General features: G+C 42.5%; 1 protein-coding gene across 7 annotated transcripts in view; it reads right to left on the bottom strand.

The window, feature by feature from the left end:
* Window positions 1-15620, bottom strand: part of syne2a (spectrin repeat containing, nuclear envelope 2a) — a 53468-nt gene extending 37848 nt beyond the window's left edge. For 4 of the 7 annotated variants that reach the window (XM_028396662.1, XM_028396665.1, XM_028396663.1 and 1 more), the window contains exons 1-40: window positions 15484-15620; window positions 13795-13856; window positions 12805-12900; window positions 12654-12731; window positions 12481-12573; window positions 12155-12351; window positions 11856-12055; window positions 11634-11734; window positions 11362-11451; window positions 11097-11210; window positions 10883-11020; window positions 10631-10795; window positions 10396-10508; window positions 10147-10315; window positions 9964-10060; window positions 9687-9871; window positions 9453-9605; window positions 9132-9269; window positions 8980-9051; window positions 8661-8828; window positions 8170-8328; window positions 7438-8088; window positions 6970-7104; window positions 6588-6743; window positions 6316-6482; window positions 5713-6019; window positions 5140-5246; window positions 4930-5050; window positions 4676-4833; window positions 4276-4420; window positions 3378-4198; window positions 3111-3257; window positions 2879-3029; window positions 2625-2783; window positions 2317-2484; window positions 2138-2239; window positions 1742-1945; window positions 1441-1646; window positions 1182-1286; window positions 220-502 (exon numbers count right to left, since the gene is read on the bottom strand). In XM_028396662.1, the coding sequence (XP_028252463.1) occupies window positions 220-502; window positions 1182-1286; window positions 1441-1646; window positions 1742-1945; window positions 2138-2239; window positions 2317-2484; window positions 2625-2783; window positions 2879-3029; window positions 3111-3257; window positions 3378-4198; window positions 4276-4420; window positions 4676-4833; window positions 4930-5050; window positions 5140-5246; window positions 5713-6019; window positions 6316-6482; window positions 6588-6743; window positions 6970-7104; window positions 7438-8088; window positions 8170-8328; window positions 8661-8828; window positions 8980-9051; window positions 9132-9269; window positions 9453-9605; window positions 9687-9871; window positions 9964-10060; window positions 10147-10315; window positions 10396-10508; window positions 10631-10795; window positions 10883-11020; window positions 11097-11210; window positions 11362-11451; window positions 11634-11734; window positions 11856-12055; window positions 12155-12351; window positions 12481-12573; window positions 12654-12731; window positions 12805-12900; window positions 13795-13856; window positions 15484-15565 (6963 nt within the window). In that variant the 5' untranslated portion in view covers window positions 15566-15620. Of the gene's footprint in view, window positions 1-219; window positions 503-1181; window positions 1287-1440; window positions 1647-1741; window positions 1946-2137; window positions 2240-2316; window positions 2485-2624; window positions 2784-2878; window positions 3030-3110; window positions 3258-3377; window positions 4199-4275; window positions 4421-4675; window positions 4834-4929; window positions 5051-5139; window positions 5247-5712; window positions 6020-6315; window positions 6483-6587; window positions 6744-6969; window positions 7105-7437; window positions 8089-8169; window positions 8329-8660; window positions 8829-8979; window positions 9052-9131; window positions 9270-9452; window positions 9606-9686; window positions 9872-9963; window positions 10061-10146; window positions 10316-10395; window positions 10509-10630; window positions 10796-10882; window positions 11021-11096; window positions 11211-11361; window positions 11452-11633; window positions 11735-11855; window positions 12056-12154; window positions 12352-12480; window positions 12574-12653; window positions 12732-12804; window positions 12901-13794; window positions 13857-14086; window positions 14291-15483 lie in introns of those variants that run through there. The other 3 variants (XM_028396664.1, XM_028396667.1, XM_028396668.1) reach the window with 3 other exon arrangements.
* Window positions 15621-16491: the final 871 nt, after the last annotated feature.

Raw genomic sequence — 16491 nt, 5'->3', positions numbered from 1 at the left:
TCAGTTTGGAACAGGTTGGAACAAATGTAGACACAAAGACACACCACTCCCTGTCTGTCACATTAGAGCTTACACACCTCTTTTAGGTTTATCAAAGAGAATGATCATATACAGTACATAAGCACCTGTACAATGGGTCATTTTTAGATGTATTGCAGGATATGATTAACTTAAACTTGAAATTGAGCAGATTAATTAGAGAGGCTGAAGCGTCCTTACTTGAGCACAGTGAAGTCTCTGCTCTACAGGACTCCTGATCATGAGGCTTGCAGGAAGTGAGTCAACAGTTCGCCTCACATCTCCAATCCATGACTGTGTGGACTCGCACAAAGCCTGAAACCCTTCGACATCCCTGTTCATAGAGGCCTGTGCCCCCTTTGGACCAGCTAGTATGCTGTGGTATCGTTCCAGCAGTTTTTCACTCTCTTCCAGCAGCGCCACCTGCTGCAGGTTGCTACTTTGCAAAGATGGCACGAGCTGACTGAGGAGCTCTGTCCTCTCACTACAGGGCAAAGAAATGATAGAGACATGATGTTAAGATACAGTTTATTCAAAGTCACTAAGGAGCTGAGGAGCAGAACGAAAAAATGGATCATAACTTTGTAGGTTCTTTAAATGTACAAGTAGAAAATGAAAGAAATATTACCTACAGGCTTTATATTGAAAAGAAATGTAAGAATAAATAGTCACAACTTCTGCACGTATTTTATACAGTATCTTTGTGACTGTCAAATGATAACAGAGTTTTTAACCAAGGTTACATGAATTTAAAGTGACAGCAATGTGCTATCATACTTTTTCACATTCAATTCAGTTAGAAAGACACAAATTTAGTATATGCACGGGTGCAGGATGGGGGATATTGTGTTTTATTGTTTTCAGAAAATTTATTTATCTGACATTTTGTGTTTTTTGTGTGTTTTTGTCATGTGGATAAGCTTGAGTCAGCCACCTGCAGAGTACAAAAGGGTATACAACCGCCTACATTCCTGACTCTGTTGCCACAATCACAACTGCATTCTATTTAGGCTTGCTGCAAAAGCAATATTAAAATTAGGCTGTGCTTGTTAATGCATTTATGTGCAGCTGAAGTCACTTTAATACTAATCTTATTACTATGTAACTATAATAATACATATTCATATTTTAAGAATACATTCACTTCACTTGATTTGTTTTACCTTTGTTGAAGTACTTCCTCTTGCAGCATACTAACTTTGTCCTTTACTGCTTTTTCCTCAACAGCATTAAGCCACAGTTCGAGATGCTCCTTCTCTGTTTGCAGCCTGCAACACACACACAACATGAATGCAGCACATTCATGAGACATGAGATGAGATCATGAGATAATTTAGAATATAGTCAAAATTTGACCACATCTACTATGCATTACATGACAATCAAACCAAAACATACCTTCTACAAACTGCTGTCTTTTACCTGTCAAGATCCCTGATGTTCCTCTCAGTCTGTTCTTGCACCTCAGAGAAGAGCTGATGTGTGTTCCTGACTTTCTCCTGCAGCTGCATCCCACTCACTGACAGACTCTGGAGGCTCTCTGCACTGGCTATGGAGGCCATGATGTGCACATCCTCCAGCAGACTCTCTGCCTGCTCATCCTGCATCTGCAGCTGCCAACACAACTCCTACAGAAGAAATAAGGTACAGTTTAGCATGTCTGATCTGATTTAATCTATTTATTCTGAAGCCATCAAAAATCATAGTGAAAGTTAGCACTTACTTTAAGTTTTGAAAGGACTGTTGTGACATCAGGGCCACTGAGAGTGAGCAGTGAGTCTTTAATCATATGGAGAGCATTAAAACACTCCATCATCCTCCCAGTAATTTGTGCCTTAGTAGCCACCATCTGCTTGTAAACATATTCAGCTTCACACAGAAGCTCCTTCAGCTGCTCTATCTTCTTCCTCACCTGGGACTCCACCACCTCGACAAAACAAAACGGACAGCTAAGCAAAGGCACCAAAAGGTACACAAAAATGCATCACTGGAAATTTAAAATGGCTGAAATTAAATAACGTGATATTCACCTAGCTTACCTCCTTCCTTGTGCTTTATTTCAGCCTAAAACATCTACATGTTAAAATGTCAAAAACTAAAGCAGAGCCACATGTCATACCTGCAGCTCCAGAGGCAACTCTCTGCTCTGAAGTAACGTCTGAATCTCAGCAGCTCTTTGGTGAAAATGTTGTACACTCTCCTCCTGGGTCACAATCTCATTCTGGAGGCAGTATAAAGGAAGGTTAATGTTATACAAAGCAACTGTACAAACCTGAAGATCAATCAAGTTCATTGTACCTGCAAAGCCACAATGTCATCCTCAGTCTTGAAGGACGGACACTGAGCGAACACTGTGAGTTTATCGTCAGTCCAGCTCTCCACTTCTGCCCCCAGCTGAAGGACTCCCTCCCACAGTGTCAGGCTGAGATGAAGGTTTTCAAGGTGGGTATCTGTTCTTTCTGATATCTATAAAGTAATAATTTAGAATTTAAATGCAATACAAATGGTAGGTAAAAAAAAGGTAAAAAATAATTTAGAAAAAAAGGACTTAAAAAGGGACACAAACACTGTAAAAGAAGTACACCAAGGTAAGTAGCTAAACTTACATCCAGCCAACGATCCATAAGAGCATCAGCTTCACTCTCAAATGGAATGATGCTGCAGTCTGGTATGTGACGGAGGTGCGTCTGAAGCTGCCTGCAGACACTGCGCACCTCCTCTATGCGGTCCCCAAGCCCATTGAGCTCTGCTTTTATTTCCTGGACCTTCAGTGCACACAAACAATGGCAGTAAGTATACAAGTGCACTCAAACAACTTGTTTTAAATCAAAGTCATCAAAGTCAACAGAATGCTATTAACCTTTGTGTGCAGTTTCTGCACGTTATCTTTCCCCATGTAGGAGGCCTGTTCACTGATGGTGCTTTCTGCTCTCTGCAGCATCCCGCTCAGCTCGGCACGAATGCTCTGAAATCTCTTCAACAGCTCTGTCAGGACGCAGCACTGCTCCAGCCTGTGTGTGATTGCACAAACACACACACCCAGCTCAGCAGAGGGCTAGTGTAAGAAACCCTGTCTGAAACATTGTCCTTACGGTTCCACCACAGCTTTTGTCGTCTCCTCCCAGAGATCCTCCGCCTCTCTGGTTTGACTCTCATCATGTGAAGAGGCACCCTGTATGTACTGCAGCTCATGAAGGAAGCCAGCAAGACCACTTTCTAGCGCTGTCAAGGCACGTTTTCTGTAGATAAGAAAACAAGATGTGAAAACAGCATGTATGATGAGCCATTATTATGGAAAGAGTATGTTTTGTTGTCTATCTGAGTTTACAATGAACAACACTATGGCTCAGTGTGTATACCTCTGTTGCAGAGCAGGTAGAGTGGGCTCCTTCAGCCCCAGTTGCTCTGCTGCTCCTTTTGTCTCTCTCAGTGCTGCTAACAAGGCATCTCTCCTCTGGAACAAACTCTCCTTCTCTCCTCCTTTTTTCTTCACCTGGCTGCTTCTCCCTCTTTGTCTCTGATCCTTTGCTTTTACAACATCCACTTCAGCCCTCCATATTTGAGCTTTTTGCTCTTCCTCTTTCTGTGCCTCTCCTTCCAGCTTGCTCCTTTTGGACTCCAAGCCAGGCTCCTCTTCTGTCCCCCTGGGACTGTGATACTCCAGTATTCTGCTTTGCTCATTCCCTTTAAGATGGCATGATTCTTCCCCTTTGTGTTTTTCTCTGGCTCTCTTTAGCTTTTCCCCCATCTCAACAAACTGTTCAGACACAGAATTCACCACATCTTGGCATGTCACCGTCGCACTATTCATGGTCAGAGTCATCCCTACTGCCTTTAAACTACAGTCAATGTTATCGGACTGCTCCTGCAACCTCTGCATCATTGCTTCCTGCCAAGAATGTGTCTCCTGCTCCCAGTCTGCTTCATTTTCCTGCCTGCTGGGGTCCTGCTGTGTGAGCATGGTTGGAATATCATCCATGACTTTTTTCACTGTAGCCAGGAAGCCATCCAGATCCTGGGCAGCTGACTGAACTTTCTCCAACTTCTGTCTGAGATCCTCTAAATGATGAACACTCTTTTGGAGGGACTGGCAGAGGGGAGAATGGACGACTTGTCTTTCATCTTCGGTGCTGTGCTCTGTTAGTTTTCTTATTTGGGCCTGCAGTTGATCATTCATCTCCTAAACCACACATCAGGGGTTAATAAATTGTGTGCTTACCTCACTGAAAGTGTTTAAAATACATAGATTTACTGTACCTGTATGTCTGATAACAGTGTAGGAGTGGTCATAGAACAGATATCCACAGACCCTCCAATGATCTGGCTCAGTTTCTCTGTGATCAGTGACATCTGATTGTCTGCAGACTCAAGCAGGTCATCAGTATTTTGCAGTGACACCATGCTGCCAATGAGAAGCAAGGGTATTTTCATGTCTATGTGACACTGCACAATTATTAAAACTTAACACAAGCATTAAAAAACAAAATGTAAACTTAGGAGTCCACTTGCATGTTTTTTTTTGTTGCTATTGTTTTAAAATTGCATTTAAACGCTTAAACCAGAATCCAGCTGCTTTAATTCTGCTGCACATATATAGTGTTTGAATGCCCACTGAAAGCAATTATTTCAAGTGCATCATCATCATCATCATCATCACCTGGATTGTAAACACATCTGTTGGTCTCTCCACTGCTGAGTCAGCTGTTTCTTCTTTCGTTCCTCCTCTGTGCTCATCAGTTGGGGGAGCTGTGCAGAAACCTGTGTATACTGGAGTTCAACCTCAAACCAAAGAGCCTCTGTGTCTTGTTTCAGAGTCTATTGAAAAGATACATGTTTGCAATACAGTCAGTTAGACCTTATGAACAAATGAAACGTTTGGCATAATGTGCTTTAATGTGCGTTCCGACTGGCCTGTAGCTGTTTCTTTTGGTCCTGCAGGTTGAGGATGGTGACTGGATGAGGAACAAACTGCTCCAAATGTAGTTTATTCTCCTGGAGCTGAGACTCAAATGCTGTGCAGGACTTTCTGTAACTAGGACAGAAAACATACAAATTATTTTATGTGGAATTAAGTGGTAACTATACATGATGTATTTGTATTTTATAAACTGTAATCCTAACCTCTCCAGCACTTCCTGTCCAGCAGGGCGGTTTTCCTGTGATGTCTCTGCGATGATGGTCCACTCTGCTTCCTGTTTGTTCTCCACAGTGTTGCTCCTGACAACAGCCTGCAAGATGTGACAGTGGCACAGTAAGAGTCCAGTAAGTAAAAGGGGAAAACATGGAGTGGTGAGCCTATCCAATTATGGTGGATTAGTACACTACAGCTGGTGCTCTGGCCTCCACAGGTCAGGCACAGCAAATAACACTGCTGAGTATGTTTAGGAGCAGGAAGGCTGCTTTAAATGCAATGTACAGAGTAAATAGGATTTACTGAGGGTAATTAACACATACACACCTACAGAGGCTACACAAGAAACCAAAGGTTCTGATGTGCAGGTATAAACAATTGGAACTGCACTCAAAACTAAAATTCTGCTTTTTGCCTTCTTCAGGATGCTTCATTTGAAGCAAAAAGTCACATTTATACAAGTGACAAACCAAGTTACGGTAATGACACTAGTTTAGTATACTACAAAAAACTTTTATAAAGTGCAAATTGCTCACAAAATATGTAGCTAAACAATCTCATACCTGTGTTTGTTGAATGTTTGTTGTGATGTGCAGCAGACGAGCCTTCAGCAGCTGTTCTTTGGCTCTCAGTGAAGGCTTTAGGTGTTTCTCTGCCACTACACCTTGTGTCAGCTGCTCCCCAACCTCTGTTGGGATGTCCTGAGTTGGCAGCTGGGAGATGTCACCACGAAGCTGTGCTGACGCAGCATTCGCCGTAGACGAGAGATGTTCCAGTGGGCCGACGCTTTGTTTCTGCGGGAGGTCGTTGTTCGGCTGTGTGGCGGCCGGCGCTCCCAGCTGGGTGTTCTCCTCAAGCTGCTGTCCCCTGCTGAGATAAGAAATGTTCGTCGAGGGGGGGAGGGAGTTCAGGAGGGAGTCCGTTAGAACCACTCAATCAGACACACATCTCATTAAAGTTAATAGACCAGAAGGATTAGAGTGACAATAAAAGGGGCTGTCTGTGTTTTTTTTAATGATGCAGCTCACTTTAAACAAGCATCTGTTTAATTTAGACATTTTTTAAACTGAAACCTGATCTGCATATTATCTGTTACTTCAGAGCACAGACAACAAAGTCAAAATAGAGATGATATATTTTTTCAATACATATTAGCATAAATTTACCCATCAGCTAAGAGTGCTGTGTCACTGGGCTGCCCTCCCTGCACCTCTTGGCACTCTGTCTGCTGGTCTGTTGTAGGGCTGGAGAATTTCCTCTGTGTCAGTGTTTCAGACAGCTCCCTGAGTGGTTCCATGCAGTCCTCCATTGACTCAGCTCCCTCTGTGACAGCCTAGGAGGAATATTAATCTCTGAAAACAAACACCTTGGATCCAGTCACAGCCACACAGCAGGATCAGATGTTAATGGCATGTTACAGCTACTCAACTACGTATACCTGTTGCTGCTGCACAGAATCATGGTGAGTCAGGTCACTAGAGTCATGGACAGTGTTAGTTTGCATTTCACACTGCACAGCAGAGAATGACTGCTTTCTTTCTCTGATCTTTGACCACAAGAAGGGAACAAAGGCAGCCATTTCTCTGCGTACATCCTGAGTGTGACAAAAACAGGCAGATTATAATTAAGTTAATGCTCCCATGACCCTGCAGTGCAGGACAAAGCCGGTTCAGATGATAGATGGATGGATTATGTTAGTGCAACTTCATTTGAACACAGCAAAGTAGAATCAGTACATTTTAGTTTTTGGACTTTGTTTGATGAAAATAATTACGTCTCCATGGAAACTTTGCAGACTCTGTGTCCACTTCCTGTCATACCTCCCACTGCTTCCTGACTGAATTAGAGAGAAGTGTCACATCCTGGAACTGTGGCCCAGAGCAAAAGGCCCCAAAACCTTCCACTGCACCCAGGAACTCTTCAAGCACGGCAGGCTGCAGGATTTTTAAAGCTTTCTGCACAGAAAGACACACAGCTGCACAAACTAGCACAAACATAACTGTAAAACAACACAGAGTGAAACATCACAGACCTTTAAAGAATGTGTTATGATTCTGAAATTGAATTTTAGGTAACTTTGAAGGTCTGGATGCTGCAGCTTAATAAGCATGCCTAAAATATTACCAAGCTTCTGTTCGAAATTTTTAATAAGCAACAAACACATAGATGCCTTTACCTCACCTTTAAATATTCTGAAAGTAAATCCCTGCTTTAGTTACTTTGGTTATTTGTTCAAAATGTATTTTAGTCTGTTTATTTAGCCACATCTTTAATGTTTGGAGCTGTACCTGTTTCCTCTTGGCTTGAGACTCTGAAATCTCTTTGACTCCAAATAACTTCATTGCCTGCTGGATGCGTCCCTGCAGACGACACCTGGCCTTCTCCAAACGGCTCTTCGCCATTGACTGGGCTTTTGAGTGAACTTCACTGTGCTCCATAACCGGTGGGTATGAAGGTTTATTACTCTGTAGTTTGGACGGTTGCCTTTGTGTTGTGGATTTACGAGATTGTGAGGGTGATGAGCCAGGCTTTTCCGCTGTGACGGGGCTTGGTGAGGACAGAAGTGGTCTTGGTGGACCCATCAGACCAGCAGGAGTCTGGGTCACAGCTGGTAGAAGTTGATCGCTTTGAGTGAAACATGAAGGCTGAGCAGGGGAAGAGTTAGCCTTCTTTGCAGTTTGAGACGTCCTTTGGATTACTGCTTTTTCATCTGGTTTGTTTTTGCACCAAACTTGGTGGCCTGTTGTTCTTTGTTGAGCTGTGTGAGATGGAATCTGGGCCAGACATTGCTTTGGGTCCTGAGTTTGCAGCATGACGCTTCCCACCTGGTCTACATGTTTGGTTCTGGCCACAACAAGTACCCCTGTCTCTGGATAAAGCTTCGGAGATTCACCAACTTGCTGCTTGAATCCAATTGAACTAAACATCACATGAATCTCCTGAAAATGTAAACAAATAGAATACACATGAATGAAACTCTTTAAAAAAAAAAAATATTACTATATAATACTTAAGCTGACCTGACAGTGGGAGACGGCTTCTGTGATCCTGTCCTGCATGACAGAGGTGCTGAGATGCTGCAGGGGAGATATTTTCTGTAGTCCTGCTACAAGCTCCTGCAGATCTTGCCCCTCAGTTACAACCTGTTTTAACAGTTGCAGGCCTCGAGGAATCAGCACCTAAGGAATGGTATCAAGACCCAAATAAAGAATAGAATAGAATAGAATAGAATATTTATTTTAGATACTTTATTAATCCCAGAGGGAAATTCTTTACGGCTGCTGCCAAGCAGTGTCATACAATGACTAGCAAAGCGCGCCACAGGCTAGGGTGAAGTGTCTTGCCCAAGAACACACAACAGTAACTAGGGAGGAGTTGGGATTGAACCACCAACCTTCCGGTTACTGGACAACCCTGCTATACCACTGCGCCACAATAGAATGCCTTTTATTGTCACTATACACATGTACACATTTGTCCAAATGTGTAATAAGGTTTAGGGTTTGCTCACCTTGGCTGTATGCTCTGATGCAGAGTGTCCTCTGCGTGTCTTCTCCTTTAGGAGCTGGTAACAGTCCATGGCGTCTGTGCTCCAGTGGTCCAGCTCAGCCAGACAGCCTTCCATCCTGGATGCAGCCCGCTGCAGGTCCACACAGGTCCTCTCTGCTTCTGCAAGGATCTGTGAGAAAGAACAGATACGAGATACAACCTACTATATTAAGACAGAAAAATAAATGGACTGCACTGGTTATTCATCTGTGTGCTAAAGTAGTGGCAGGTTTTGTGAAAACATAGAAAAAGAGAAAGCAGCCCTGCATTACTTAGAGTACCTGTGGAAAGTGAGTGTCTGGTGAAGGGCTAAGAGATGTCATATCTACTTCAGCCATCTTTTTCCTCAGTAACTGATGAGAAGAAAAAGAAGTCACAAAAGTCACACATTTTTTTATGATTTTTTCTTTCATCCAGTTTGAACCGTGCTAACCTGTAGTTTCTGTCTGTAAGTCTTCAGTGGGACTGAGGCCACCTCCAAGGTTTGCCTCAAGAGCCAGCTGCCCTCCTGGGTCAGCGAAGGCATCGTTTGAAGATATGAAGCTCCAACACTGGGCTCTGATGATGATTCCTAAAAATCATATGCGGTAATACTTTATTTTGATAGTCCACCTGTTGAGACACTGCAAGAGTGCAGTCACATGAATTTCTGATACACTGTGGATGTACATCTACATCTCTACCACTTAAGCACCTTATAGCTACCAGTTAGCTGATTACATGAAAGTCTTGGCGCGGCGAGACTGATACTTACAAACACTGTCTTCTTCATGCATTCAGCCCACTGCATGTTGACTTTGCCGAGCTGCTCAGCTAGCATGAGGCTGGTTGAAGTTTCTGTCACTTCAATGAGGAAATTTCCCACCTCATTTAACTGAGCCTGACATGACGTCCACTCACTCATATCCTATAGTATCCACACAAAAAGAAAAAGCTTCAGAAAGTCAGATACTATTCAAAATATTCAGGACTACTGGGCTGAGATTACCTGTGCTGCCTCAGCAGGAGCCTGGGTGAGCCATGCCTGTAGAGATGTGAGGCACCTGTTGTACATCTCCCATGCAGACACCACTCTCTCCATTGTCTCTCTTGTGGCTGTCACATTCTGCGTGGCCAGTTCAGCTTCGCTCTCTGCTTCCTTCACTTGACGAACCACCAGCTGGGACTCTCCACCTGGGGAGTGAGGAGTGTGTGAATGTATCTATCCACAGAGCTCATTACATCCCAGCAACTGAGCTAGTTTTGAGAATTCATATAGCTCATACCCAGTGCTCCTTTGCTGGTATAAGCTCCTGCCTTCTCCTTCATGTTTTGAAGGGAATCCATCAGAATCAAAAGCAGGTCTTGGCGCTCAACTGTTTCCTAAGCAACCAATCCATAATAATCTCTCTTTTAGAATGAATAAGCACACAATGTGCTACCTTTCATAAAAAAAGCCATGCACTCACATGCCAGTCCTGCAGAAGAACATGTATGGACTCCTGAGACTTATAGGGAGCCTTCCACGACTTGACCTTAGCTTTGACTTGGCTCAGACGGTCCAGCATAGTGTGATGGGATTCCTGGTATTGCAACTTGATCCCTTGATACTTGGCTGTGATTCGGATGTGGGTTAAACTTTTCAAAAAACAAATGAGTTTCATTACAATCAATACAATTTTTTTATAAAATGACAGGACAGCAGCTGTGTGACATACCAATTTTTTATCTCATCAAACTTTTCATGGGGCACAGTAACATTCCCGGAGTCATCTATAATTTGGTAGGTATCAACAATATTGGCATAGTGGCCCATCTCCCGAATTAATGCCTGAACAAACAGCGAACAAGGATAAATTTAGTTAATACAATGCATGGCCAGACAAAGGAACACAGGAAAAGGATACAGGAAAAAAGGTCAAAGTAGTTCTATAGCTACAAATCGAAAATAACCTTTATGGTGTCTTGTTTAGCTCTTGCTTCTTTAGCAGCATCTGCATGATCCTTTACTGTTCCTCCTTCTTCTGTTATCCCTGCCTCTGCACGCTGCAGCCACACAACAACTGAGTCCAGGGGAGGAGGAAGACTCAGGTCCAGATCTGCTTTACACTTCTGCAACTGCAAGAATAACACACAGACACACACGAACAACCCACTTTATAATATTTATTCCAATATCCCTACATTTTTCACTGATCCCCTCACCTTTTCATCCAGACAATCCCATGCTGCCTTGAGAGTACGCTGCTGTTTGTTCAGCTCAGGGCAGCGTCTTATGGCAGCAAGGAGGGTGATCACTGGTCTCTTCTGCTCAGTCAGGGAACCAGCGAGGCCCTGGAACACCTGGCAAACCAAACAGAGTAACAACATGACATGTCATACAAAACATACTTCATTCTCTTCTTGTGCTTTAGCTTACCTGATATTTTTCTGCATAGCTTGATTTCTCTGCAGATGCCCATGCCTCTGACAGTTCCTGATAGGCCTGCTGCAGCCAGCACGTCATGTCTTGTGCTCGCTCACTCAGAGGAACCTAAATGTTGACAGGTGAGGCTGCCTTTACAGTGTAGGAACTGCACAATTCTCCTTTATAAGAACAGTAATGATGATGATTTTAAACATCTGCAGATTCCTTTGTTTGGCAATAAGTAAATTAGTGACAGAGAGAGGGGATCAGTGTGTACCTGGTGTAAGGGTGAAACAGCAATGGCTGGAGTGAAGTGACAGGGTAAATTCACAGGTGAGAAAGAAGAGGGCTGGACCTGAGGAAACAGCTGCACCACCACCAGAGTACGGAAAACCACATAACAAGGAGAGAGGAGGGAGGATGGTGAACATTTCCTTTCATGCAGAGAGTTGTGTAAGATGAAAAAAGAGAGCAGCATCGGTACAGAAATATACTTGAGCATGCAGAGGTATTTTTATACATTACACTGATTATATTATGAGTGCAAACCTGCAGGTGGTCATCGGGTGCTGGCATGTCATTGGAGTACTGCAGAAACTGAGCAACGTAAGTCATTATAGACTTTTCATCTGGGACTTTAACGTCGACATCTGAGAGAAAAGTGAAAAAATGAATAAATTATCTTTTCCATCACAACAACAGGTTACAGAATCAAAGTGTAGAAAATCACATTTAATTAGGTGTGTCTTGGAGGTGTTTCACCAGCCTCACCTTGGGGCTCCAGCAGCCTGGGGATGTGGAGCTCCCGCTCAGCCAGGTGAAATGCTTCTTCCAGGTTCTCCTGATTGCTTCTGTACTGGACCTGAGAAAGATTCACCAGCTGTGGTCTGAGAGAACACAAGATGGCCAAGAAGGCCTCTCCACTTCTCCAGCTGGTCTTAAAGTCTTTCACACTGACAGAGCAGTGAACTCTGGATACAGGAAGCACAGTACCAACATAACAGTTAGTTAGTGTTGCTGACATTTTATGATCACTAATAAAACACATGACAATAAAAGATAAAACTCACCTTTGGCACTGATCCCTGACCCACATGAGCAGGGCCTTCTTTGCAGACACACGGAAGCGTCTGTGAAGGGGTGATGTGCGACCTGCAGGGACTGAACTAGCAGGAACAGGGCTGCCAGACCATGAGTCCAGACTGGTCAGAGAGTCAAGGGAGGAATGACGAGAACTGAAGGAAAGAGCGCTGGCCAGCTCCTCAATCTGAACACATTAATTATCAAAGTCAATATCTCCATTTGAAGGCTGGCACCTTTTTTGTAATTGCAATTGTGAGACATCACAAAATCCTGTCAAGAGGTCTGGCGTTAGTGTTTTGCTGTTGTTACTCACATGACAGTGCAGAACTATGGTCCATACGAGGCCAAGGATGATGGATGGACGGCCGTCTATGATATCTGGGATGTTTATATTCACCAGTTTGAGCTACACCAAACAACCAAAGGTTTAACACACAGCAGATCTACATGACGTGAATATGTGGCAATATTTTTCTGCAAACTTACAGATTTTTTTTTGAGAAAGTTCAGAGCTGTCTCAATGTTGGCCCTCTGCTGGAAAACCCCGTGGCCCCGCTGTCTTTTCTATCAACACAGCACACAACATCAGGTCTAAAATGACATTAGAATTCCTTCTTAAACCTGTCTCAGTACTCACCATCGACTGACCGCTCACTACCTCTAGCAGGTCAAGCAGATGTGACCCGTCTCTGAGGTCAGAAAAGAGGTCTGACACAAATGAGGGAGGACATTTCTGTAACAACGAGTACATGTATAAGCGCAGCGCCACAATATGACAGAATAAATACAACATAATCTGTATACATAACATACAATAATATAATAATAATATTTCACACATCTCTCATGTAATAACAATTAGCAAATGAAGGCAATACTGTACACCAAAACATCAAGTACCTAATGATAAAGTACCCAGTGATGTGAACTAACATCTCTAAACAACACTGGGTCATATTTGATGGGAAATTGGGTGTTTTGTATAAACAAACAGGAAGATATTACCCTGTGTCATGAGGTAATATTAATATAATAATGGCAACATGATTGGATCTGATTGATCTCAAACAAACAGGAAGTAACAAGATTTAATGCAGAGCCCATAACTTCCACATGTCTATAATTTACCGCCATAAGACTATAATGTATTTATTACAAACACCACTAGGAAGTGTCTGCTGTCAGTGGTGTGACAGATGGCAGTTTAGGAACGTCAGAGTGCAGTCATATGGACATGAGGTTATAAAGAGTTGGATGGGCTCAGATTACGAGCTGTTCTGCTCCACCGAAGCACTATTTATACTTCAGACCCGTGTCAGCAGCTCAAGGTCTCTTTGCGACGAGCTGCTTCACTGACCAGTGAGTCAGCAGCATGCAGCCAACTTCAACAGGTCAACATGATGTCATGCAATCCCGCTCCCCTGGTCTTCTCTGCCATGTTAAATGTGTCGATCATGTCTAGAAAGTGCTAAAAATGTACAGTTTCTTGTAATGCTGCACAAAAGCATGACAAAGTTAAGATTTATATTTGTAACAGCATTTTACATTAAACTTGTATGTCAACAATACACATACAAATATTAAGTTCTCATATAAGCATCACATCACAACCATAGCATTATCATACCTTAGCAAGTTGAGCATTTATCCAGTTGGTAAATGTCCTTTTCTGAATTTGTTCATGCTCCACTGTTAGGATAAAGTTAAAAAATTGCATGTGCATTAATAATGTGCTTTGCTTTCATGTTGAAACACTTGAGAAGAAGTTTCACTTACAAGCTGCAGAAAACTGGTATAAACACTTTTCTCTCATCTAAAACACTATATAAAACATCCTGTCCATGACTGGATCATGCTGCTATAAAGTCCATAAGAAATCGGAGGTATGGCAAGGTATATGTAAGTCATAAACTACTCACCGCCATCAGAAAACCGAACAACTTTTTGACCCTCCATTGTTGCAACCAATAGTCAAACCCATGCGTAATAAGAACAGTCTCCAATAAACAATTTAAAACATCTCCCTCTTTCCCTCTGACCAGAGCCAGAGTGACGCTTCTTCTTCTTTCAGCTAAAGAGAGGCTAAGGGCTAAGTATCTGGCTACAAGACGGGATGGCTTCCAATCCAGTGACAGACATAGATACTGAGGTGCAGAGCAGATACACACAGAGACACTCTCAGTCTTAATGAACTCTAAGACAGACATGTATACACAAATAGTAGGGGGATTTTGGATATATGATTCTTGAGGGGTACTAGACCATATACTAAACTGCTGTTGCCAAAACATTATCCTTTTACTATATATAACATTAGACAGGATTTCCTAGTAATTAAAAATCTGAAATTTGATATTTAGGCTTTAGACAATTAACATTTTCATTAACTCACAAAATTTAACCACAAAACTAAGCTGTGACTGAGTGTTGTTTGCTTATGAACCTGCCAAGGCAGGAAGCTCCTGAACCTTTTACTCACCGGACTCCACCCAGATCACCTGACGTGCAGCACTTGCTTCCTGGTCTCGTTCCATTGTTAGAACACAGCAGTCAAATATATTTTCATAAAGGTTCATAAGCTCTCAAACAAGTCATACTACTGTCACTGTCCACTCAGAAATGTGTTTTAGTTGTTGACTGTCACTTTGCATATAATGGCTGCTGCGCTCACCTAAAACTGGAGGAATGATGTCATCATAAGTTTGATGGCTACACTTAACACACGCACACTGACCAACCATATTAAAACTGCCTTGAGAAACACAACAAAGAGCCAAACCTGTTGATCCAAATCTGATCAAACAACAGTAGGATGCACAAAAACAATGCTGATGCACCACTGAAGATCTGAATCCACCACTGGACACAACCAGAAGTCCAGCCCCAATGGGTCAGACATCTTTCAGTGAATTAGAAAACATTAGGAGATTTTTTTTTGTATTCATGGACAATGTTTTTTAATTGATTGAGGAAGCACTGATCATATTAAAAAAATTCTATTAAGGTAACTGTAATACATACCTGATAGAAAATTTTAGATTAGCTCAGATTAGAGCACAAATGAAATGTGCTCTAATGACGAAGAAGACATACATTATAGCAAGGATGACATTTACAGGAAGACAAAGCCCTGAATCATGTCATGATGAACAAAGTTTAGACATAATGTGAATAATGAAGCAGCAAAAAATGCTTTTTAAAATCACACTGGGGAATCTATGCTAACAGAAATGTGCATATTTGTAGTTCCTCAGATAGGGTATGGCAACCACAGTGACTTCTTACTACACCTACAAAGATACAGAAATAGTCTGACCTTGGAGGAGCATGTGCACATTGTCAATGTCCAATGGAATGCCTCCGGCGTCTTCTTCTTCTGCTGCTCCACCTGAAGCCATGTGGTCTCCGACAAAAACCTCAGGAAGGTCCAGGAGAGATCAGTAAATCATGAACTAACAATAGCAAAGAGAAAAAAAGGTGCAGTGAAAGTGTTTAGCTGGCTGATTAGTCATGTGAGGAACGCACTGATCCACACCCTCATATTACCACAGACACACACATGCAGGCACACGCACACACACAAAAAAAGAGTTCAAAGAAGAGGAATAGCTGCAGCTACACATAGTAAGGATGCAGATATGTAAAAAAAAATGCCTGGTCACAGACCTTTAACATACCTGTAGCAGGATCACTGCAGACTGCCTCTGCACAAAAGTGTAGGGGAAGTGAGGACAGTAAGTCTCCTCAGCTGTGTCCTCTGTAACTGGCACAACTCTGCATTGATTCACAGTGTTGAGTGCCTTCAAATAGGACTTGTCCTTTAGGTGCTCATAAATGAAACAAGGTGCCTGTTGCCTATCAGAGCAGGAGTCCCACCCACACTGACTGCATGCTTATTAAACTACTTAGGCAAGCTCTCACACAAACTTGGTATCCGTTTAGCTACATGGACTTGCCATCATATCCTGGCAAGTCCCTGTTTGTTTGGTTGGTTGGTTTCAGGAAGCAAAAGTGCATCTTTCTATTTGTTGGCTTGAACACTCAATGATGCTTTAATGTGACACTACTTCAGGTTCCTCTTTGGGGTCATTCCAGCTCAACAACAGTTTCACATTGAGTAATAGTGTTTGTTAAGGCTTTTCAGTAATAAATTATATCAGTTTAGATGTAATGATCATTGAATCAGGAGCTAAATGTGTCATTATTTGTTTGTTTTATTCAAGACAAGGAGGCTACATTAACAGCAGGGACTGTTACACAATACCTTTTTTACCTTTGAGAGCAGTGCCAGTGTTTTTATTTGTTGCTTCGCTATGGTGAGCTG

Source organism: Parambassis ranga, chromosome 24 (genome assembly GCF_900634625.1).
Source record: "Parambassis ranga chromosome 24, fParRan2.1, whole genome shotgun sequence".
Lineage (NCBI taxonomy): Eukaryota > Metazoa > Chordata > Actinopteri > Ambassidae > Parambassis > Parambassis ranga.
The sequence above is the reverse complement of the archived record's forward strand: the minus strand, read 5'-3'. Positions and strand labels throughout refer to the sequence as shown.